The following is a 26,467-nucleotide window of genomic DNA, read 5'->3' as shown; positions in this document are numbered from 1 at the left end:
GATGTGAGAGCCACTTCTTTGTGAGAGCAGTATTTGTGCTGATGCAGGTTGGCTGTGTACGGTGATGGGCAGCGGGAGTTGTCTCTCAGATCAGAGCTCTGGCTCTGGCCTCACTTCCACTGTGTAATTATCCCCCACGCTTGTCTTTTTTGGTAATTAGAACTGCAGTCATACTCTACATCTGTTGGCACCCTAATAAAGAAGACAACAGCTTCTAGAGACCATTTGGAGGCTGTGAAGTTTGGTACATGCCACACACACACACGCACCGCAACTAAATAATGCACTGATGTTTGATGGCACGCAATCAGTCAAAGAGGCTTTTAACTGTGAATGAAAAAACAGAGAATCGCCTGATGCTTGATTTTATCTGAGTCTAACTTTGATATGTGTGTTTGCTGGCATGCAAATTAAACACTGGATGCAGAAAAATCTAATCAGCAAATTGCTGGCAAACAAAATGGCTGACCTAAATTGAGAGAAAGGGAGCATTGAGTCTGAGGAGCAAATGAGGCAAGTGATGATGAGAGAGTAAATTAGAAGCTGTCGATACTGTGAGACACCTCTATCAGAGCCAAGGCTGTTGGCTGGGGAGGCAGATATGCAGCTGGTCAGGGTAACAAAGGGCCCGTTTGGTGTATTGCTTCATTAAGACAGTGGGTCTTGTCAGCTCAGCCTGCATGGGCAATTCTGCCTCACAAGGCAGGGGCTCATGTATCACTTAGGGGAAGTAAGCATGGCAGAGGGGGGGGCAAAAGGGTGTGAGTGACACTGGTCGACTGAGCGTTCACGGCTTTATATTACTGGCCCAGGGGGCAGAACTTTACCTCAACCATGAATTGATGGTTCCATGCCATGAAGAGTGAGGGGAGTTGGTATGGCTGCCAGGGGCCCCCGTCATATTGAGGTGAAGGCTTATCTCTTCGGAGCAGTGTGAGGAAGAAATATGGCAAAATACTGCAACAGAGTGACGCAGGGGAACATTTCTTGATTCACAATCTCTGTCAAACTGTAGATTGTATGAGTTTCGGCTAGGATATGTTCGGAATCTATCGATAATACAAAGTTTAAGATTAAGAAGAGATACTTCCTGTTCGTGGCATTACAGTTTGTTGCAAAGGTTCGCTGTTCGGCCACAGGCTTTTACGTTAGTATCGATATTGGAAGTTACAAAATCAAAAGTGAGTGACTCGTTAAGCGTTCATGATGCTTAATGAGTAATTAGCATACACACACCCTTTATCAACCTCGCACATACACGTGTGAGGTTGATACAGTGTGATTCTGCTATTGCTCCCTGCAATATAAAGCTATGGAACGACTTTCTAATCAAACATTGTTCTTTTGCAAATCTTTATTTCTCTCTGTTTATCTCGGCCTCTTCCCCTCCTCCCCCCTTTGATGTGATATTGTACCAGCCTTGAGCTCTGACATCAGTGCTCCTATGTTTCCTCTCTCTCTCTCTTGCAGTTTTTATTCGATTGTGTTGCTCCTATAATTCTAATAATCATATACCCTCTAATAACGATGACCAATCATGGTGCAAGCAGCAATGCTCCTCTTTTAGACCCCACTTAATTTAATTATATCAAATTAGTAAAGCAAGGAGAGAGGTCTAATCCTGTGCAGTTTATGAAGGCAGGTTGGACACTGTCAGCTGTACTATGCAGTAATGCTGCTCTGGGATTGTCTTCATTAGAAGGAGCTTAAGGCGCACAGGTCATTGGATATTGTTCAAACAATACTGTGGAAATGGCCTCATTATAATATTTGCCGAGTCTACCCTCTCAAGACGCAGCGTAACTGCCTGAGGTCTTTAACATCTTCCCTTTAAGAATGCAGCTTTGTTTTTTAGCCATGTTTGCTTTAGTGCCACTTATCATTTACATCCATTATCATCAATAAGTCATTATATTTGCTCTTTAAATTACACATACTGTATTGGTATATATATATAACTGAATACTCTATCAGCCGGTGGTGAAGATTAAGTCTCTGGCCAATGAACTGTAAAAGTTTATATTGACTGTGCTGTATATATATGCCAATATGCTCAGACTTATTAAGCCAACATGAAGTAAGCAGGCAAGTTGTGCTCCTGGTTGATTTAGCACCTCTTGTCCACTCTGCTTTCTGCTGACTAAAAAGAGACTCGCTCAGCCACAGCCTTCTGATAAAGACTGAAGGGAGGATGTATCACTTAAAAATAAACGGGGCGAGAAAGAAGCGTGAAAGAAAGCAACGCAGGATGGCGGAGTGTGCCGTATACAGTATTTTATGTTATGGATTCGTTCCATGACAGAATTGCAGCAGTTATAGACTCGCTGGCAAAATTGCTGAAGATCCACCCCATGCTCGCACAATAAATGTTTTGGGGTCCAATGGTGTATAAAATGGATGAGATGCTCACACAATGTTTTCATCCCATTTAGGGAAACCTTGCCCCTCACGTATAGTTTAAGGAGTCACATTAAAAGTTAGATTTGCTGCCATTTAATTGTATGTTTTACAGCATTGTTCCGGCCTCAACCAGTGATGAAACCTTTTCGTATGCTTGCCAGTTCTGTTCTTACTGCCTTTCCCATTATAAGGGAGGCAGTTGTTTGTGATGAGAGGATTAAGACGAGTCAACAATCCGAAGCCTTTTAGTCCCCCGAAGGCCTGCTCACACACCAGTGATGATAGAGAATGGCTTTCTCCAGGAGCAAAGCTGGAGAAAGCCATTTCGATGCAATGTTTAAATTGTTGAAAGGAACTCGCCATACTTCAATGGAACGATGAACAGATACAGAAAAAGAGATTGGGTGTGTGGGGTGGGGGGTGGCCACAGGGATATAGCTGTGTTCACTATACCTGGCTCTCTAGCTTTCATTGTCCAGCCCAATTGTATTCCTCTGTGCCCACTCGGGCTTTGACTGCTGACTCCAAACAACTGGAAGAGAAATTGCACTCAACTCCTATTCTCAGAGCTGCTGCTGTCCTGAACTATTCCCACGTGCAGAGGCCGCCAGTCAAAGATGACTGTCTTTTTTCTTTCTCCTGCAGACATGTTCTTTATATTAAAATAATACATAGTAAGTATTGATATTAAATATTATTTTAATCATGAAAATGTTGAAGAAAACATCTTAAAATACATTACGAATATGCAAAAGGATACTTTTTGGCTCTTTTAATTGTACGAGCATGGGAAGAGATAACACATTATGTTACTGAGCTGCTCTGGAGCTCTTTTGCCAAATAAAAGAAACGGTTCTTTGACATTAGGTGAACAGCCAACCGAACTGGCAGCCAACTACAGTGGCAGTCTGGCAATGGAAGAGGTGCATCCTCCAGCCTCTTCCTCATGGACAGCCACATGTGGATGCACTTGAAATGACACCAAAACATCTAGCTATTTTTATTAATCCTGCTTAAGGTAATTGTATTAATATTAAATTGGGCTACCTATCCCAAAGAATACTTTATATACTCCTAGCGATTAGGAGCCATAAAGGCACACATTAATTGGTGACGGCATGGAAATGGCACATAACACAACTTAAGTGCAACACACTCCTTTGAACCTGGACTCGGAAGGTGAATGGGAAAAGGAACATTCCCAGGTGGTTCTTAATACCGAAGCTTTTCTCTCCCTATTTTGAAACAGTTAATTTCCCAGCATGTTGCCAGAACACCAAACTGGCACAGACAAGAAAAACCCTGATAGAAATGTCAGCTCGCCAACACAAAGCCCTCCGGTGCACTGACAGGAAAGTACAGTTCCCCTGACAGTCTTTAGAAAAGATGTGTTTTACATTTATAGCAGCAGCACTGACAAAATGAGAAATAAACGGTTTGAACTGACACAAATGTTTGGGTAAAGTCATTACAGTAGCTGACAATAAAAAGATCAGTACAGAAGTTTCATAGCAATAAACATCAAATAACATAAAATAGCTTTATAGAGAATTTACGCGTGTTCTTTTTATTTAAACTACATAACACCTTTGGGGTCGCAAAAATGGCACAAACTGGAATCTAAACGACTGTACTTGTATCTTGCTTTTCTAGTCGACTGACCACTCAAAGCACTTTAACACTACTTGTCATCATTCACCCATTCACACCCAGATGGCAGGAGCTACACTCAAGTGCCACCTGCATCAGGACCCTAACATTCATACAACATGTACACACTGTAGGCACAGCTACACTCAAAGAAATGACTCATTGGATGAACTCAATTAAATTGTTGGCAGGTTTTCCATCCAATAATGATATGCAACTCCAACTCAAATTTAGCACATCAGTGCAATACAATGTAATTAAGTTAGTCCAACTCATTTGTATCAAATACATCTAACATAAAATAACGATATTCATTAAATTAAATTAATTTGTGTTTGTCCAACTCAAAATATAAACTAACTAACTAAAAAAATACACAAACGCCACACAGAAGGAATGCCCCGACTGGGAATTGAACACACAACCCTGCGGCTGTGAGGCGACAGTGCTAGCCACTACACCACCATACAGCCATGAAAGTGTCTTCACCTCATGCAAACAACTGATTTTCAGAAGGTGCATGAGCAAAAGGTAGTCCTCAATGAAACACATTTATTTTGAGTTGATATGCACACCATCTAACCTAAATAAATCTAATAAATGAAAGTATTCATACATTTTGTGTTACACCCATTAAATATAAATATCTATTTTTGTAATTGATTTATTTAAATTTATCAAACAATATTTAAATGTGTCACCTCGAAGAAGAGCTTGAATCGTTTTTGTGAGTGTAACCTAAATAAATCTAATAAATGAAAGTATTCATATATTTTGTGTTACACCCATTCAATATAAATATCTTCGTTTTGTAATTGATTTATTTAAATGTATCAAACAATATTTAAATGTGTCACCTCTAAGAAGGGCTTGAATCGTTTTTTTGAGTGTACGGGAGCAATGTGGGGGTCTTGCCCACATTGCTATGGACTAGCAGAGCCAGGGATCGAGCCGCCGATCCTCAGAAGGAATGCTCTTCCACTAATCCAGTCGCCCCGATTTATATTATTAATATAATATTGAAATGTTTAAAAACAAAATAACATTTAATATTTTACAACTGTAGATATCATGAATATATGTTTCCAGAAATAAAACTAATTGATCATTAAAAAATGTGTTCAACATTGCTGGAAGTGACTGTGTAAATGAAGTCTCAGCATGGTGTCACAATCAAACATGATGCACGTGTATATCTTTAAGTTCCTTGACAGCAAAGTTGAAAGCTTAAATCTTGGTCCTGCAATTATTCTAAATAAAAAAATTAAAAAAATATATACATGCAATTATTAATAAAACAAATTATACATATATACATATGTATATATATATATGTATATATTTTTTTATATATACACAAAACGTATTGGTTCCATTAAAATTTTAATATTTAAATCAAGCTTTTTTCCCTTCCATTATTGCTGGTTCATGTCATATTATTCAGTGATTTCTTATTTTGGCAGGGAAGCCTCGTGGGAATAATACTGTGGATCAAACAAAAATCCCTACAGTATATATAGACAGATATCAGTTTATTGCCATCATTATTTTGGATCACGGGGTGTGATGTACCATTTAATTATACACTGAGGCTGTGTGAACAGTGCCCCTATTTGCCTGTCTCTAATTCACAGCTTTGTAATCGCTGCCAAGTTAGAACATGCAGCTGAAAAGAAGTACGTTTGAAGAGTTTTGCACATAACCCCACTTTCTATTTACCACCTCATCTCCTCTGCCTCCAGACTTTTTAATCGTCGCCAAAAGGTAAAATATGGTGATAAGGGTAGATCTGATTTTGGGGGTTGGGGGGGACGGGGAGAGTGGATTAAGTTGATTTACAATGTTCCCTCATGGCACAAAATCTACAGGGGCATTGATTGGAAATAGCTCCTTTACCAGATACCGATCGTGTTTTATTAGACAATAGTGTCCTCATAAATCGCTGTAATGATTTCTCTGGAACCTAAAAGTGTAATCCAATAGACGTCATTAAGCTTTTAATTGTACTCCTCCCTGTAGGGGGCACAGACCAAAGATAAACCCAAATGATGATAAAGCCAAATCCTTAATATAGTTGTGTCCTTTTAAATGGTTTAAGGGATGAGCTACTTGTAGCAATTTATTCAAATGAACACCTACTTATTTATCACATATCACTTATTTGTCACAAATGGGCTTTAGTGTGTCACATATTATAACGTTCTAATATATACGATGTATAGGATCTATATATATATCCATATAGGAATTATACAATGTATATTATCTAAATATATATATAGAAATATATATATAGAAAAGAGATGATTGGAAAAAGAGGTTATCATACTGTGAATATCCATTGAAGAGATGTATGAAAAGGATCAAAATAATTATCTGAAAAGCTATTCTCTATTCCACATCTCGAGAAATCTATTTTGGCACACCAGTCATTACGGGAATCCTTGGCAGCAAAAAGAGAGAAATGCAAGTGTTAGGTGCTGACGGAAAGCAGATCCATAATGTCACATATCATTTTCATATTTACATCACCACTACGTAATTATGATTGGATTCCTCCCCAGTTTCTCGGCAGAGGTAGTAATATGACGCTCGTTACAAAGGCAGTGCTGGAGGTCAGAGGAAAGACGGTCTGGGAGCGTGACCTTAGCTGAGCGCAGGCTGCTTTGTTTGTTTATCCTAACCACCCGACAACTGCTACACTCGGGCACACAGCCAGTACGCTTTCCTTTGCTCGCACAGATCCGCCTCTTCGTGTGACACTGCCGTGTGGTACTGCCGTGTGGTTTGCTATATGCTCTCATGCCTCATGCAAGCAGAAATGGACATTGAGAAGCCAAAAGGGCTCTAACACACGGGCCATGTCCACTGTCTCACACAGCTCTTTGGCCAAATCCAGGAGAAGGATGGATGGTGCTACATTTTTTATGAAAGCATAGTGTTTGATCTGTCAATGTGTATCTTCTTTGATGTTAACTGACGCAGCAGAGGGCAGCCAGGCTCAATGTAGTCCAACATGAGGACAGATTAATTCATTATACTTCAACAGAGGAGACATGTGGTTGAAGAGTTCATCCTGGAGGTCTCATCATGTAATAGTCGACTCTTGGGTAAGAGATACTAATGCCGACTCAAAACACACTGCCTCTTGGATGCTGCACTGTGACCTCTCTGCATATGAATGTAGGAGTTACAAACGGGATGTGTGAAGCAATACAATATGAATTTACATTCCTTTTCTTTGTTTGTGTGTTGCGTAGTGCTACACTTTGAGCACTTTGATATCTCGTTTATTACAGTGGATGAAGGGAAGAAACTGAAACTCTTGTAAAATAATGAGACAAAAAACAGCCAAGTAATTCCAGGACCCCTCCGTATCTAATGACTACAACAGATCCATATCGGCCCCTGTGTCCCGGGAGAGCGCACCAATAACGAATATGGAGCCAGTGCATAATTACTCCTTCCACTGGAGTCACACATAGGCACTGTCTGCTGAATTCATGCCACTGCATAACTAGGTGTGCATTCGCCATGTTTCTTTGTGCATCTTGATCCTCAACCTTCTCTCAAGGAGTCTTTCACTGGTCCAGGGTGCTTGTATGGCTTTTAGAGTCCGTTACCACACATCGGCCCCCTCATTATCGCCATTCTCTGAATCTTCTTTATGGAATCCACATGCCGCAGTGTAGTTAGTTGAGTAGACCGTCGGTGCTTTGACATGAGGGTCTTGCTTTTTATCCATTTAGCTTAAGGGTGCCAGTTGCAGTCTCTGCAGAGCAGCCTATTGCAATTAGCAATCTTTAAGTTATAGTGTTTTTTTTCTGTTTCTTTTTTGAGGTCACCAACAGTAAATAAGCTGTCAGTGGGATAAAGTGGGTGTCAAATCGTATGAATAGACAGAGGGGGAAATAGACGCTTTAGGGCCCAGCGACTTCCCACTCTGTAATGGTTTAAAAGAGCTTAATTATTATAAGCTGGAGCATGGAGCAAGTGTTCGATGGCTTGGGGGCGGGGGGGACTCGGAGACGGTGACAACAGTCCAGCGCGAGCTACATGAATTGGAGATTGCTCTGTGAAGGGGCTGACATCAGATATGCATTAGTGGAGGAAGGCAAGTTTTCAGCAGTCGCCGCCAGACTTCATGAAAAAGAAATGATGCCTGCCTCCCAAATATATTACACATAATGTCTTTTCCTTTGTAGAAGTCATCAAGCTTCATAACGCTTTATCCATTAGGCGAACAAGAATGCTTACAGTGTTATTTCATTATGTTTTACAAATGCGTGTTATACTTTATGAAAGCAATACATCCCGCCATAGATCTATATGGTGCAACATCATTCGTTAATCACATTATTGTTAATTAATGATGCAATTATTTTTAGCTGATGGTGGACACTGTGTATTGACTCCAATGAAGGAATGAAATTGGAAAAAGAACTTGAGAGTGACGCGCTTTAATCACTGCACTGACGAAATGCCAGAGGGAGGAACACGGAAATAAATAAATACATGCAAAATACATCGATAGTTTTATATCCTCGTGAACTGGTTTACAAGAAAATATTGGAATTACAGTCGGAATGATTTATAATCTATTGTTCAGGCGCAGGCTGTTTAACACCATGTCACCATGAATATTAACACGGTCGCTTGCTCTCAGTTCCTCCTTCTTACTCTCGCACACATGCAAATGCACACTCGCAGATCTCCTTGTCTAATTTTTCATGAAGATATCTGTTTTTATAACTTGACAGCTGAATCTATTTTCAGCCTTTCTCACAGCCATGTATTTCCCAATCCCATAATCATTCTTTCAAACTTACACACATAAACACACTTTATTCTATAAGCGTATTTTGTTTGTTCCTCGTAGAAATTAATTCAAACTATATCCCAATGAAGCTTTCTAATTGGGTAGAAATTGGAACTTATTTGATTGGGACAACTCTGACAGCTCTTTAATGGTAAATATGTGGCTTGTTGGCAAGCAACACACGTGGCTGCGTACAGGAACATGCTCCCACTTTTAATACACCACTTCCTTCATTAGGCGAGACCGACTTATTTCCAACCATCAATTTGACTAGGTCACTGGAATAATCCCGCAAGGCTCTTTCTCACTGAATAGCTCCGTAATTAGAACTGCTCTCCCATCTACCAGGTCATGTTCAAACCTTTCATATGTCTACAACAGACAACGAGCTAATGCAGCGAGATGGGAAGTAGCTGGTTTGGAGGTCACAAGGAGGGCATAATTGGACCAGTCAGTCAATAATGCTGCCGGCTGAATCTGCCTTTGAGGCTGCTAATGAAGCGCGAGAGACGGGGAGGTGCCCGTTTGGCATGCTGGTTACCTGGGCACTGGGGACATGACTGCAAATTTGCTCGCATTCACTTGTGTCTCTCCCCTCTAGAGGTGAAGCGGGCGATGGCAGTAAAACTGAGTAATTGTTGAGCATTATGGGGAAAGTGTGGCACCAGTACCTGCCTCTCTCATTTCTGCTGAATGTTCCCATTCTCATGAATTGACGTGAGTGTACTTAAACCCTCAGATGGGGCTGAATGTTGTTCAAGAGTGATGTGTTGCTCAGTGCTTTGTAAAGTCATTACTCGGCACAATGAACCACTTCAGACTGACATTGCTTTGTACACATGGCATCGCTTTGTCTAGTGTTTATAATGTTGTTGTGTTGACAGTGAGTGGATCATGTCCCTAACGTCTTATATATGTTATCCCTGCTTTTTCTTTCTTTCTCTCTAGCGGGAACAACATACATATTTGGGCGAGATGGTGGACTGATCACATACACGTGGCCGCCAAATGACCGTCCCAGCACAAGGGCAGACCGGCTAGCCATTGGCTTCAGCACGCACCTGAAGGACGCGGTCCTGGTGAGGGTGGACAGCTCCTCTGGTCTCGGAGACTTCCTGAAGCTGCATATTGTAAGTCAAAAAGCTGTTTGTAAGCATTCTTTCAAGTGCCAGTGCAGTACACCCAATGAAGCACAGTACACTATAAATGTATTATGTCAGGATAAAAATCGAATTTAAAATAACTCATACGATCCTTTTTCAGTGTTACACTCTCCACAAATAATACCTAAAAATGTTGTTGTGACTTTGGTTGATTTGAAGGCAATTACACAGGCATTAATGGTGGTGGTTAAAATGTTAAACTTGTAACTACAAAAGAATGAGGGAGACATGATTTGATGGGGAGTACGACGTGCATGCCATCAGTGTATTCATGTGTGGGGTAAGGAGGAGCACGTGCTGGCTCACCTCTTTGGGTCTTCGCGTTATAACCTCTGAGGAAGGGGGAGGAGTCATACGGGTCAGTTCCATACAGTGCATATCCAACCTGGATCCCATTTGTATTGTTATTTTACCACGTGACCTTCCTCCCGCTATCACCCATTTAATGATAGTAACACCCATTAGCGCGGGAACATTGGTGCTTTAGGGAGTGCTGTAAAACACAGTGGAAATTTTATATTTTATTTTTTAATCATCTGTGATAAACATTATTTATCTGCTTGTGGATGATTTACTTAGTTTTCGTTCAAGAGGGAAATGATTTCCACTGCCTGATGGCTTTTTGCCTGCAAAGCTTTCTTGTTTTGTTAACACTGAATCCCCGTGTTCTCTCGTGCACACCGAGCTAACTAACCTCTATCGACTGGTGGAGTAAGGTGAGATAAACAAATGCCCTGCGCAGAGAAAGTACTTACGGGTGCTCGAACCGAGCATGGGCAGGATGGACATCTGTCAGAAACACACCACACCGAAGATAACATGTTGAATAAAACACAAAAGTAAGGGTTTATCAGCCTCTACAAGTGAATCTTTTAGCGTTTTTATTTTTCTGTTTTCTATTATTTGTATTATTTCATGCAAGTTTAAATGGTCTTGATTATATGGATAATATTGTTTTCTGCAGTAATACACACAAAACGTAAAATGTACTACACCTGTCTATCCTTAACATTAATACGCACGTTGTAAGCGGTTGCACACATGCACATATCCAGGGAGGACCACTCCCCCCTCCCTCCAGCACATGACAACACTGATGCTGGCCAGCAGCAGACGTGGACATTGCACATACACACACAGCAAAGTTACAGATCAGCACACGCTCACCAACATGAAATTGGTCTTGAAGTTTGCCTCAACCTCAGCTGCCCACACACCGATATTCACACATGCAGTAAGCACACAGTCGCACAAGAAGGCCTGTCCTGAGGACTCGGAGCAGCTGTGATGTTGGTCTTATGAGACAGCTTCCTGTTTGCTCTGTGTGGATTTGCTTTTTTCCAGGGCCAAGTGATTTTTAGCCCGTCGTTTTAATCCAGGACTAACCGACCAATTTAAAGGGATTCAACCTTTTTTCACGCACATCTTTCATCACCAATTGCCACAGAGGGACATCAACAAGATGTTCAAATGAACATCAATTGGAACATGGGTGTAAAAGGACAGATGTGCTCTCTCAGATGTCCAAATGCTCCACTAAGATCCTTGTGTGTTCTGCAGCTTTCTGGGCTCCTGTCCACTTGCATGAAACACCTGAACGGGGATGAAACAGGCGAGATTTTCTTTAGACACTTTTTTTCTGCGAGTGATTAAAAAGTTCCTCTCCATTGATTTGCATAGACAGGGCACCTTTTTTTATTTATTAAATGGCACAACAGGACTTTGCAAGGTAGTTCATCCCAATGTGGCTCTGAATTAATCATTAATACACAAATGTTCTCACTTGCTTGTACATCACGCACACCTGACAATTTATTGCTGAACAATTCCCACACTTTTGCATTTGATTTAAATACCACGTCGCAATTAATTCAAGCCCTCCTGACCAGAGGTAAAGGTGAATTCTGATGAATTCTCCGGTTTGCAGCTGGTGCCCTGCATATTTACTAGAAATCTGTAGTCTGTGAATGTCTCACACATCTCATACATTTCTGTATCTCTGTGTCTACACTAGAGCTAATACACAAAGATAAGTTTGCCCAGGAAAGACACAGGGCACATCTTAGTGGAAACATCTTTTAAGAAGACAGTCTCCGGCTGGATGCAAGCTTTTCAGTTCACTGATGTGGACTAGTGATGAATGTTAGAGGTTAAGAGACATGAGCTGCACCGACAGGAGAGGTGAGAGAGGGGAAACTCTACCGGTGTAACAAGGCAGGGAGATCACGCAGCTTACAGCGGATGCATGCGTAGCCTTGTTGATGAAATGTGCAGCATTCCATTGACATTTTACAGGGAGAAATGTTGATACGGCGTGTGCTTACAGCAGGGGCAATGTGTCTCCACCCACATCAGCAGTCAATCTGAATGCTTCATATTTATGTATTTCTGCACATTAATCTGGGGGCTTTTTGCAACGTTGCATTTCATTTGAAAATGAGAGAAGAATGGGAGAAAACACAGAAGAGAAGCATGAGGGGCAATAAGGTCATACAGATATTTTTTTCAAATAGGTATTTTAGCTGAACCACAGAACACAAACACCACAGAAAGGAGGTGTGGTAAACAATGTTTTTTTCTGTGCAACACTGTTTTGCCAAATAAAATCGATGAAACTCAACATTAAAACATCTGACGAAATCCTGTCTGAATAAATGATTGTCATTATGTTTAAAGTGTGTTATAAAGGACCAACGAAACATAATTGGTTGTGTTATTTAATTGGCATAAGGGATATTCTCTACGCTTTGTGATGCAGCCAAATGTAAGAATAGCAGGAAATTAAATCACAATAATATTCTGAAATTGGAATACTTGATACAAACCCTCTAGATATGTTTCACCCTTCTGTCTCTTCATTAATTACAATGAGAAGGACGTGTTTTTACAGCACCCCATTAAACACAATGAGCTGTGCGAAATGTGCCACGTTGATGCGTTATTTTATTGCAAGCATAGCAACACTCAGCTAGCCACCTGCAAAACCAGATCTGGTTGAATTGTCCCCTTTGTGGCTCACGCTGTGGTGTGATATACCAATACATATAATGACTGTGGCCCATTTTTCTCTAACATTGTAATGAGTTATTTTCAATCACCTTGTGCACGGCTTTTTTTTATTTTCAAAAGTAAAATAAGAGAAGTGGGACAGACTGTTGATTTCCATTATTTAATCTAAACAAATAATGGAGTTGTTAGTTTATTCAGAAAAGCACACTTTCTAAATAATATATTATGAGGCTCATTCCCAACGTTATTCCCCTCAATCCTTCCAGTTACCTCATCTCTGAGCATACATGTTTTAGGAGGAGTATATCTTCAGCTGTATGAGATGGGATTAGACCAGATTTCAGTATTTAGCCCCCCCCCCCTTCTCCATCCTCTACATCCCTCACCCCCCTAATCTCCTGCTCCCATTTCATGATGACAGGAAACCCAGTGGGGCTTGAAGGACGCCATCTCAGCTCACACTCAAGAGGGAATTTTCTGAGTAATATGTGGAAACTATGATTTAAATGCACCTCAAAGGAATTGCGTTCCTTCCCCCGCCTCTCCTTTCTATCACAGATAAAGACAATGACTGAAGTCAGTGAACCATCAAATGTACGACAATCACTTTTTTCAGGCTCATTACTGCAGCGCACATGGAAAGAGCATTAGATTCATCATAATGCCTCAGCTGTTTCTCCAATTATGATGGTTCTCCACAATATCTATTACTTTTTTCAAGGTGGTGCATATTCATAAGGCTACTTTGACAAGTGTCCCATGTGGATTGAAGACTTGTCTGTGCATGATAGTAGGCCCTGGCAAAGTATTCTTGTAATCTATAAGGAATTAATTGCATTTGTAGCTGAGAGTCAAATCCTGGGAAATATTCACAATGATATTATGCAAAACAGGGAATCATGGACGTAATGATCCCGGGTGTTTGCAGCCCAGTAATCCATGCAGAAGTCGAATTGAAACAAAGTTTCCTCAATGTGGGTGTGCAGTACCTTGTTCTCTACTCTGTTAATTGTGCAGTGTCTGTATAAATTACAATATTAAGATAGAGGTGGATTCTACTTAGGGTAATGTGTTATCCCCCACAAAGGAAGTATCATTTATTTTTCAGCATAAACAAGGGTGGATGTCTGTTATCGGAAATCCATCTGTACATTTTGAGGTATCCATGTAGTCAGTAAAATGGAGGATTTGCAGTTCCTTTCTTTCTTTCTTGTTGTCAACGAGCAGCGGTGACAGTGACTATCAGAGGCCCTCCTCAGTCCCAGACAGGGCCCCGAGGGGCCCAGTGATCTTGTTTTGTGCTGGTAATCAATCTCTGTGTGGGGGTTGGGGACTTTTCCAAGCACTTTCTTCTTTCCCTACTTCTAATTGCATGCATCCCTTTAAAAAACAAGCAATGAAGGCACTCTGGCTAAGATGGGAGAGTTAATGTATTCCATAGAGCGGAGGGGATGGTGGAGAAATAATGACTTCTCTGGTGGAGCATTGCTCCCCTCGGTCCTCCTTTAGCTGACTTCTAGGAAGGGGGTTTCTTCTGATGGAAGACACCTTTAATTGCAGTTTCAGCTCTACACTCTACCCTATTAATCATGTCAAATGGCTTGAGAAGAGACTACCAGGCCCAACCGTCCGAGTGCCTCAAATTTCAAGTTATAAAAGGTAATCTTTTATAAGCTTTTGCATTTCCCCTTACCTATGCACAATCGCATGCGCCATTAGGGGAATCCTGTACTGTCTGATTTGATGCTACAGGTGAGATTGTTACCTGGGAGAGATGCTGCAGATCTCAGGAGAGAACCAGAGTCACGCTATCCCCTGCACTCCTATTAAAACACCTGTCCAGGGATGGGATCTTATTCTCGTTCACTACTCCTGTTAGGTTTCAGACCGAGTAATTACCTCTCAGGTTTGCTATGCATGCAGACATAGAACAGACCTGCACGCAATACCCCCAGGATTCACGGCTCTACAGCGTTCCTGTGTTGCTTGCCCGGTCAAGGCTCATCAATGAGTTATTAGCACACATCTAGAGCAACCGACACTTACAAAATAATTCATACAGTTTATTCATATCTTTGATAATGGAAAAGAAATGCAACATACTGCATGTTACCGATGTTATTAAGCGTTTGATTTCATCTTCCGCTGAACAATTTTCTATATTTTCAATTGGTTGGGTGTTATTGTGTTTGGACAGTTTGGAAACCAGCTTTTTTTCCACATTACATCATCAGCTGTTGCTATGGTAACAACCTCAGTATACAGTGTGTGATCGGCATTTTGAGCTCATTCTAAACAAGACTACTTTAATATTTACATGCAAAGTCATGTCATTTACAATACCACATCTCGATTACATTTTTTTATTATGTGTATGTAATGATATTCAAGGGCTGACTTAGCTCAGCTAAAATGCTTTTGTATTAAAGAAACAGTGTCCAAACACAGATTTTTTTTCCCCCATGACATTATTCATCATTGAACTGTCACGCTCCAATGAACAGAGGGTAGGAGTAAACACATCCATCTCACAAGTGATTGAACTTTCCACGCTTTGTGCTGACACAAGTTACTCTTACTTCTGGAGTTTCCCCGGCTCACCGGCACGATAACTTAACCCTCCTGTTACCTTAGGGTCAATTTGACCCCATTCAATGTTTAATGTCGGTGTTCTTTCGGGTCAATTTGACCCCAGGCTGTTTTTCACTGTGTCAAACAAATAAGAAATATCAACTTTTTTATATATTTAAAGGGCTATTTAGGTAGTCAACAAACAAACATAAAGTACCTCACACTTAAACTTGGAAAACAATATTAATTCTAATAATTTTCTGGAGGTTTTAATTGCTGGGGTCAAATTGACCCCAAGGGTAAAATATGTCAGTAAATATAAAGGTAACAGGAGGGTTAAACATTGAATGGGGTCAAATTGACCCTAAGGCAACAGGAGGGTTAAATCACCCGGGAGCTGCCAACCTTGCCCACTTTTGTAAAAGGTATAGAAGCAACAGAGAATGTCATTTGAGAATCTACAGTACAATACCATGCATGGTAAGGTGCTTAATTGTATTTTTTTGTTTTCTTAATTCTTATGTTTGGACACATTTTTGCTAGTTTTATTCAGTCTTTCAATTTTGAAGAATTGTAATGAATTTGTCTCACTTTTCTGTTCACTCCTTCTGTGGGCTCAATCAATCAAAGATGGAGTAGCAGCAATCATAGCTGCATGCATATTAACAAACTTCTCAGCTCTAGCCGGCGCCGCGGCATTTAAATTCACAACCAGATGGCATTTGCCTTATTCCCCGCTTCCACCTCGTTTCACTGAGTGTCAGTGAAACCAGAAGTGCCATTTGCTTGTCAGTGTGTTCGGCAGTTGTCAGTGCAGTATGTTGCAAGGCTAGGCTAATGGCACTGTAATGCTGAGTTAATAGCTGACCGTGATGAGGAGATGGCAGTGAAAGGCATGGATGGGGGAGCTTCATTGACCTCATTTAGTCCATCAGTATTGATTTAGTCCCATAAACGTGAACGAGGAGGAGACGGCCACGGTAAAGGATAATATTCCAGAACTCTTTTAACGTATTCCTTTGCGCCTAATATGGTTAACGTACATAACTTGAGATGGCGATGAATGGTAGTAATATGGCACTGGTAAATATAGCATTGATGTTATGTCAGCCATGATTGATTGTGGCAAAAAGCTTGTGTGAGAGTGAATAGCCTCCTATCTCTTTTAGTCAAAGATAGGGCAGCCACTCAGCTCAGATGATGCACCTGACCTCAAAGAATCAGATCTCATTATCTCCATATTGAGAAGGGACAGCGCTAGAATCACTATTACTCATCTTTCAATTCCAATCATTTCTCAATTTGTTCAAGCTCTTTGCCACTACAAAGCCAAGTGGTCCATGAAGAGGAATGAGTGTGTACGTGTGTGAGAGAGAGGGAACAAGAGAGAGGAAGATGTGTGTGTATTTGAGATGGCAGGACAATAATGTGTCTTCACTTTTATTGGTGTAACAAATCACAGTGAGTACAGCTTGTCATTCTCAAAGCTGTACATCAATACATTATGGGCTCGCCTCATACAGAGCAATATTGCCATGGCTAACATGGGGTGGATTTGATTTCATTGTTAATGTTACATGGTTAGGCGTGTTCGCTTTTCTTCTGGGTTACAAGGTTAAGAGCATTGACTTTCTATTTGTTATGACCGTTCAAAGGATGAATTCAGTTTCTATTTGCTCAGCCTTTCCCCTCGATTCTAGTTCGACATGTATCTGTAGATATATTATTATTTATTGCACTTGTTCCACCATTTCACATTTTAGGCATTCTTTAATTGAATGAGGTTTAAGTTAAATTTGAGAAATAATGTGAATGGCAGAAAGGGTTTGTGTGCTTATGGGACTGAAGCGTCGCAGCATGGAGTCACTATAGTTGTTGACTTTTGACAGCTGCCCCGGCCCTCAGGGTGGGATAAAAATAGTCTCACTGTCTCGCTCCATTGCAGTTAGCTGAAGTACATCATCTCCCAGCTAGCGCATATGGAGCACATTTTCTCTAAATGTGTTCTGTACAATATTATGTTGTACCTTTTTTTTCTACAATATTTCTAAATTTGAAATATATTTTATCGATGTCAACTTTTAACACATATATGTAATATTAGGGATAAACATGTTATGGTAATTAAAGGGAAATTAAAATAAAGAATTGGGTTTTTTATTACTTTTTTTGCAAAATGGAAATTGTATATAACATGTTTGCAGATTCTGCATTTATGTCAAGAGGACACGATTTTGGTTTCGGAAGTGCTCTTGTTAGCGTTTTTAGTCTGAGTAGTATTGCCTCATGCCCCCAGAGGCTTATCTGTCATGTGATTAATAGCCAATGGGTTTCCGAGATTGATCCTAATGAGACGCAACAGGTGTTTGAATAACATGAATGAAATGCAAAGTCCAGTAGTGGGTATCACTGCTTCCATGAGGAAGCTACACTAACTACTGAGCATAACTTCCACTTTTTTTTTATTCCATCTTGCCAGATTCCATTTAAGATATAAATTTAAAATGGACTAGAAGGCATGTCAGTTAACAGCTGCCACAAAACAAACCCAGAGGCTCAAAGCTTAGAAGCCGATTTTAAAGAAAGTTTAGAAAAATGCTTTTATCTTCTTTGGGAAAAATGGAGAAATATGCACAATAGCTGCCGTATCATTAGCATTTCCTCACACATGTAGTGAGCTTTCGAATTTAAGTTTGACTTAAAGTTAAACATAAAGACTAAACAGAGTAAACAAACATGTTTGTGTGTACTTTCACATGTACTACCACACATACACTGCATGCTGCTGGTGTTTACCAGGGTCAAATAAAGTCAAGTTGGAACAGGCCAAGTCTGAAATGACTTATACAATTACTGCATTTCCCCGGCAAAGAAAAATCACCCAGGCTGTTTCTCAGCTAATTATTTCCTAATTGTTTTCTGGTGCCCTGTTGTTGATGATGGCTTCCACAGTGCTTTGTGTGGGGCTGCATGAAATATTAAACAGAAGACTTGCCTTGTTCTGGTCAACTTAATTACCTTTTTCACTGCTGCACAGCTCTCATCTCCAGCCCCTTGTGCTTTCCTTCGATGCCTGTTTAAAATATAATACACATACAGGCATGCTGTTTTTAATTATGTGCTGCTGTGGAAACATTGTCTTGCGTGCCGCAGTGGGTGAATTGGTGTACTCTGCTTGTGACCTAACTCGCTTAACTTTACTTCCAGATTTTTTTTCCTCATCTTCTTTATTTCATTTTCTGTTTTGTTTTATAGAAGACAGTGTCTTGCCCTTTGTGTCTTCCAGGAACAAGAGAATGATTGCTCTATTTGTACGATTTGCTTTCACCCCAAAACCACACGGACTCATAAAACATTAAGAGTAAATGAGTGGCAGGAAGCTGCAGATTGAGAGGCAAGACATGTGGGTGCATGGAAGTCAGCACAACTGAAACCAATCTTGACTGGGGTTGGTGAGATGGGGAACTATATCCGCCTTTAAAATGTCTCTTGGCTCCTTGAGAGCAACCACATTGTCAGCAGAAACACTCACCCCCCCCCTCTTGTCCCTTTTTTATGAATAATGGATACAGTTACCCTCCCTATATCCTCCACAGATACCAGTCAATATTACTTGGATCCAACTGAGAAACAGAGATTTGAACTCCAAGTTTACACTGAGCAGCACTTGATATTCAAGTTAAATATCGCTACACCACATATATATATTCTTCAACGTTATAGGGCAGACTCTCTGGCCAGAGTCTCGTCTTTCAGCTACAAGAGACTTAAATTGCAGCCAAGCACTCTTGCACAGCACCTGGTCACTTATTCCACAGCATCATCAAAGGAATAGGTTGTGCATGTGCATGAAAATATTCCTCTGCCTCTCCGCGATAATAAGAGATGCGCTACGAAGGCCGGCAGTGCTGTCTGTGCAAGAGCAAACAGCCCATGACGTGTCAGCAGCATACATGTGCAGTGCACCTCATCCAGCAAGATCAAACAGACGGGCGCATGTTGTTCCTTTGTCCTCTTCTATCCCTCAGGTGAGCACATGAGGTGAGAAGAGCACCCGTGGATCAGTGGCCTCATTCTGCTCAGTTTATCAACCATGCAGCGCACCTTACTTCAGTAGAGACGTTGCAGAGAGAAGCTTTTGTTTATGTTGCAGTAAAAGTTGCACCATAAAACAGGCGTTAAACTTCATGGCTTATTCTGCGGGTCTCCTACATTGTTTGTATGAGTGATAGTTTGGTGTGATTTTCCCTGAAGGTTGAAGCACACACCTTGACAAGAGTAATTAAAAGTGCATGTGAGACCTAATTCATTCTCTTCTCTTGGCCTAATACATCAGTCATGCTTGAAGTATCTGCTTCTCCTTACCTCTTTAATTCACCAGTGCATTTTGTGAAATAGCCTTGTGTCTGACAAGGAGCTGCTATAAAAGACTTTAAAAATTGTTGTGGGAATTCTAAGTCTCTGCTGGATCCAGACTGAGCTGAACACTCAAGTCAAAGTTGTAATCTTCCTTCAACACTGCAGCATTATAATGTCTGATCAGGTGTGAAGCCAACACGTCGACAGTGTCTACTGTACAGCTGAGGGATCCTATGGGTTATGGCATTTTGCATGTGTCAGCTCCATATTGGCTTCAACTCTGGGGGAAATTAGGAGACATGCAACAAAGGACAGTCGTGTTGAAATGAAAATATGTTTGTTGAGGTTGGTTTAAGATAAGTACATGTCATCAAAGGCCACCTCTGTATCGTAATAGATACTTTCTCCACCTTTCATCCAATTATTACATTCTGATGCAATTATGGGCCAGATAGCCACAGTTATTTATATGAAAATGTAACTGCTTTTGAGCGCCAGTGTTGCCCACCACCCTTCAGTCAATAGCAACACAAATCGATGTCCCGCCAGCCAGTCAGACGGTCTGCCTGTGCTTGCTTTTTAGTCCATAAACATCGACTCTGTGAACTCACAAACCTGGGTTGCCGTGGCTACCATTATGGTATTTCCAAGCTAGATGTAATTGTAAAATCATTACCACTTCATGAAATGTTAATAGGAGCTGAAGATTAGAGACAATGTAATGACATGAGCCGGGAACTTGTGACTCCATCGGTTGTAAAATAGATGGGGGAGAAAAGTGTTTGTGTCTGTCCAGAACTAACTCGCTTGTTCACAAAAGTCTCCATTAAATGTAACATGTTGCATGTAAATAATGGCTATAGATTACAAATGATTGGATCCCAAAACAAAACGGGTGTGTTGTATTTCCCAGTTGCAGACCTGATAGTGTGTAAACGCATCCTCTTGTCAGACATTTAAGTCAATTGTTGAAAGATGTAAAGCAACGCTACTGTGTAAATGAAAATGTACATGTAATTGCATGTGTCAACGAGGGTGGGTTGACATTTTTTCAAAGGTGGAACCTGACAGGTTTGATAACTCTGCTCCTCTGGGAGCTTCCTAACACACCGTGGAAAGAGGAAAACGCAGTCGGGGAGGAGAGAAGCAGCAGTGAACTACTCACCCAAAAGGCTTTATCAGCCTGTCGTATTATTTCAACACAAAGAACCACAAAGGGCTTATCTCACGGCCATCTCACCGATAAGGTCTGCTGCCACAAACAAAAATAAAAGACGAAAAGGAGGGGGCGAGACAGCAAAAGGACAAAGCAGAGCAAGGCTCCCTCAGTATGTTGGCCTTTCATTACCTTTCCCTGCAAGATGACTGATAATAACCCAAAGACAATGGAGGAGGGAAAGAGAAAGGATGAAGCTGAAAAGATAGAGTAAGAACTCAAGCATTTCATTAAAGGATGTTGGCACAGAGGGATGAGGAGGATAAGATTAAATGAGGCCCGTACTTGGATTAAGTCTGTAAAAGGACACAAGCATAAATGTGCTCATGGTTTACTCTCCATCCCACACTTAGATATGGCCTCTGTGTTGTCTGTGTTTTGGGAAAACTACTGACAGCTTGTCGGGTACATCCTTGTCCTCAGAACCTCTGTGACCATTTGTTGCTGGCCGTCTGACTCTCCCTTAAACACTATTATGCATGTATGAGTTTGTGCGTGCGCCTGCCTGCTCTTGTTCAGCATGTGTGACTTTTTTTCCGGAGATAGCATGGCATGCATGAAAGATCTAAGTCTGTGTAGATGTCCGCCCACGGGGGTGAACCTTATATTACTGGTCCAGGGACAGGACTTTTTCCTTTCCTCTTTATTCCAATAGGCTCTGTTACAGTCAACAGCAAGAAGATTAAAAAATGAAACAGCATTTCAAACCTGCTTTGTCTCCCCCCCCCCCCCCTTAGCTCTGTGCTCCACTCGGCGGAGTTGCAGGCCAGCATAGACACAGAGGTCCAGACTGTTCTAATGTACAACATTTATCATCATGGCAGTACTACTTGCCATCCTGATCGCTTCCCCGTTATAAACCACAACTCCGGAAGAATGCTGAGTCAGGACCGGCCTGAGATTGGATCGGTACACTAGCATATGGCAAGAGATGTCGGCCCATTTTGATTCACAAGTGTCCAGTCGATGGCAAAAAACAATATGGAGGGACTTTACTTTACTATTCCGAAAATTGGATTTTGTTTTAATTTTATATAGACAAAGACTACAATTACAGGACACACTTCCAGTTAAGCCCGGGAGTTTTGTAAGGTTTTGCAGAAAGCTATTTTAGTCCCGATGAAATCTTAATTTATCTGTGGTGCTTCTGTGGCGGGCAGCTCCTCTTCTGCTGCCCGCCAACACTAAGTACCATGAATTCTCAGCAGACTCCTTGAAATTGTTATCGTTGTCTGTGAAGCACTGATCACATGGCAGGGTGTTCATGCATGTGTGGTGTGAACACACTTGTGTGTCAGTGAGTTGAGTGTGAACTGTTCAATAAACTCACCACAGACCTCATAAAGAAAGCTGACATTTACAGCAAAGTGCAAACGTCAAGGAGGTAAGTCATGGTGGAGGAAATGCTGTTTTTGCCCAGCCACCCTCAATACATTAATAAAAGAGCACCACAGAAGGAAAAAGGGCAAGGGAGAACTACAAACAACAGAGAATAAGCAGCAGTGTAAGGTTAATATTAGCCTTGTATGGATGAAATGCTTCACACACACAGTGCAGATCTTTAGTGCTCAAGAAGACTGATGATTTACAATCCATCCAAACGGTAGCTGATAGGGCCGATGCGGACAGACAGTCTGATAATGAAGATCTAATTAAAGCTCCCAGAGTGGGACCAGAGCGTATGTCTCTGCCGACCCACACGCACCGGGCACAGCCATGTCCTCATTTGCACCAACAATGTCAGTGGGCCTGGCCGACACGCTGCCCTAATATGTGGTCGAGAACATGGCGTGCCCTTGCTCTGTGTGCTATCCCGGGGCTTTGAAGCCGCCCTGCTTTCTAAAAACCAAGCCCTGATGATTGCTTACGTGAGCCGCGTCGAGAGACAAAGCTAATGAAGACATTAACGTGCAGGGGGAGGGAATTACCGAGCTTCAGTCTATTGAAAGATCCCCCGCTCTGGGTTTTGGGGACTGAACGTGTTGCCGGATTGGCAGCTGAACCCCATGGGCCACCCATACCTTTGATGAAACACTGCAACTGGTGAGGAGGAGCTGTCAGGCACACTCCTCTCCCTCTGGCCAAGTCCTGTCTTTTCTTTCAGTTTCTCTGTTGTCAGACTTTGTCAGATCTGCGAATTTTTGCATTTGTGTGTCAGAAAGCGAGTAGAAGAGGTCGAGAGAGATAGAGAGACGCTATGTTGGTGTGTGTGTGCGCGTGCGTGTGTGTGTGTTTCTGGGTGAACAGTCATCTGATGAACTACCTTGCTACTGCCTGGGCTTGTGCACGCCCAAGCCAGTTGTTGTTGTGTTGGTTAACAATGCTCTCCCCCAGCACCACAACTCACAGAGCCGCAGTAAGAGGTTGGCAGACCCTAATGGAAACGTCATCTTCCAGATGAAAGATGGCCTTGCTTTGATGAGAGGGGGAGTTATGGGAACTGTATAATAAAAGAACCATTTCCAATCGGTTCCGAAGCCAATTTAAGAGCGCTGAATGAAGACAGACTCTGTCATAGACTAACTGAAACGCCTCGAGTCACTCATAGCACTTCTCCTGTTGGTCAGGTAGAGGGACCTTTCAATACCAGGCTCCATACTCCTGCCTTGAATGGGACAGGAAATAACTCAACCCCAAAGCTTGATTTGTGAATCAAAAGTCGAGGCTGCACTTTCATCACTGTTCCTAAGTTTTCAGTCGAACTCGGCTGTGATGCTGCACTCACGCTGTGAATGTTTTACGACTGATTTCGGGCTCATGGAAAATAATGCAATCTATTCGTGATGTTTTTCTAACCCAGGTGGTACCACTTACTGTCAGAGTATAGAGATAATTGGTGTAAGAAGTGAGCCGTGCTCAGTGTTATAACATTTGCTGTAATCGGAAATGTTATTTTACTCCATCAGCTGTATCGGGTCATTTAGCTGGGATCCAAACTGCGTTTGTCTGTGTGTGTGTGTTTGTGTTCATTATGGCAAAATAAAAGAAATCATGTCAGGCATTTTGATGGATCACTGCAACCTAATGTTTAGCACAAAAATACAGACACAAACCTGGCAATAAACCGCTATACACTGGTCTCATAAATGCTGGCTTTAACCAAGGATGAGGACAGGCGCTATCTTTTTCGTGTTCATTGCTCAGTAACTCCCACATCTAGTTATGTAATTGCTCAGCTCTCAAACTGTGGCTTTTAAGACATGGTTGGTTTGTATGACAAGTGTGCCCGCTATTAGATGCAAAGGCAACACCAGCATGAAAAGGGCTACCTGGTAGGTCCTCTAGCCTTTAATCTCACCATATTCCTTCAATTCTCAGACCACAGGAAGCTAGTCAAATATCAAGTCAAATCATTCTCCGTCACGTCCCCCCAGGAATATACAATAAACACGCAACACAAGCCAGAGGAATGATTATGGTGATGCAGGCTGTATACGAGCATAATGCCTATTTGCCATGTGCCAAATATAATCATGTTCATTAATATAAGCGCTTCAAAAGAAGGAGTGATGTAATGTGCAGGCCTGTTCACGAACCAGTTTTTTTTTGCCGTTCATATTGCTTGCCTTAACTCCATTGTGTTTTTGAAGTTGCTTTTGTTGTCTATACATTTTCATTGTTATTGCCTCAGGCTCCTGCATGGGTGAAGTGATATTCCCTCAAGTGTCCAATGTGGACAGGAAGGGCTTATCAACATCTCCTCTTTGAGGGTTGTGATTTGAAGTGTTCCAATAAAAAGGATGAATTGTACTGATTAAAAGGAGTTCACTCGGTGGCTTGTTGGCTTGTGGGGAAAACTGAAAAACAAATGATGTTTTGTCTCACCCAAGTACATGCAAAGGATTTTACACTAATGCCCATTGTGTTGGAAAAAGCTCAGATGGTGGATCAATGAATTGTGAAATTGTCTCATGATTTGTATTCGTCTGCCTTCTAAATTTCCCTCAACTTCTCAAAGATGGCATGGCCAATGTGTCCACTTGCCAACTGAATTGTCAGTAACATCCCTTTCTTCTTGTATTCTGATCTTTATTTCACATATTTGTGGAATCCGTTTGATAGTTCTTATCATCCTGTCACGCGGACTGAGTACTTTGTCAAAGAGAGACGAGGGAGGGCAGGAGACGGTGCTGCAGTGAGCAGCCAACTTAGAGGAGCCGCATCAGTTCAAATGCAAAAATGTGTACGAGTCACAACAAAGACAAAAAGAGGCCATTTTCATCAGCCTTCCCGCTGCTCGTCTTCTCTCCACTCTCTCGGAACGTAGACTCGTGACTACGTGACTCGGTAGCAACTTTCTCTGTCGCTCCCCTCCTCTGCTGCTGCGTCTACAGTATCCGTCTTCATCTCTCTCTGAAACTATTAGAAGATTAATCCGGCTGTCTTGGCTCTTCTTTGACACCCTCTGCTGATGGTGCTCTTCCACGGGAGAGGCTTGTGGGTGGATGGCAGCCATTAGAACGCGGCAGCACTTTGATCTGCTGGGCGGATTTACAAAATTGCACTTCTAGCTCCTTGTTTAAGGGGGAAGGAGTAGAATGTGAGGAGGAGGGCTGTCGGTGGTTTATATTTATTTTTACAGACCGATTTTTGCCAGAGCTTCTTGTGTTGTGGGTTTTTTTCTCTTTTTTTCTTCTAAACAAATTATTTGGGGATCCACAGAATTGTAGGCCTAGGGCTCCTAGAAATCCCAAAAACAAGTCAGGTTCATCTCTCCATGAATCTTTAAGAAGCTTCTTCGGTGAGACACAAATAAGAGAACTGACTCCGACGTGCCCTCCTCATCGTCAGTGTAATGACTAGAAAGCAATAGATCCCCTGTAACTGCACCACACACACCTTGCTCTGTCAACTCTGCTTAATTAGCAGCACATAACGACCTGAAGTGAATTATTGTTTTTAATTAAACAATTTTACCGCCTCTACAAATAAGATCTGTGTTTATGGCCTGGATGAGGGGAAATCAGCAAGGAATCAGTTACCGTCAATTTTCCCCTCGAAGCTGAAGTGAGAGTGAATCAACGTGCCGCCGCTGAAAAGAGAGAATTAAATCCAATTTCCATTACCGTGATAAAGTGATTACATCACATCAGAGAGCGGCCCAGAGCTAAGTATGGAAATCTGAGCACATGCATGTGCAGACCTGCCTTCAGCACCCTGTGACAGCGATACATGTCTGTGCAAATCAAGTGTGCCACTCACGCACACACACACACACACACACACACAAACACACTTGCCTCTTTCTCCCTTTCTCATGTGCACCTACTAACAGATACA

The 26,467-nt window shown here is 41.6% G+C and overlaps 1 protein-coding gene across 6 annotated transcripts in view; it reads left to right on the top strand.

Moving 5' to 3' along the window:
* Nucleotides 1-26,467, top strand: part of LOC130206860 (neurexin-1a-like) — a 241,291-nt gene that overhangs the window by 150,373 nt on the left and 64,451 nt on the right. For all 6 annotated transcript variants that reach the window (XM_056435082.1, XM_056435081.1, XM_056435086.1 and 3 more), the window contains one exon: nt 9,818-9,999. In XM_056435082.1, coding sequence (XP_056291057.1) covers nt 9,818-9,999 — 182 coding nt within the window. The remainder of the gene's footprint in view (nt 1-9,817; nt 10,000-26,467) is intronic.

This window comes from Pseudoliparis swirei, chromosome 17 (genome assembly GCF_029220125.1).
Source record: "Pseudoliparis swirei isolate HS2019 ecotype Mariana Trench chromosome 17, NWPU_hadal_v1, whole genome shotgun sequence".
In the NCBI taxonomy this organism is placed as follows: domain Eukaryota; kingdom Metazoa; phylum Chordata; class Actinopteri; order Perciformes; family Liparidae; genus Pseudoliparis; species Pseudoliparis swirei.
This window is presented reverse-complemented; position numbering and strand designations above follow the sequence as displayed.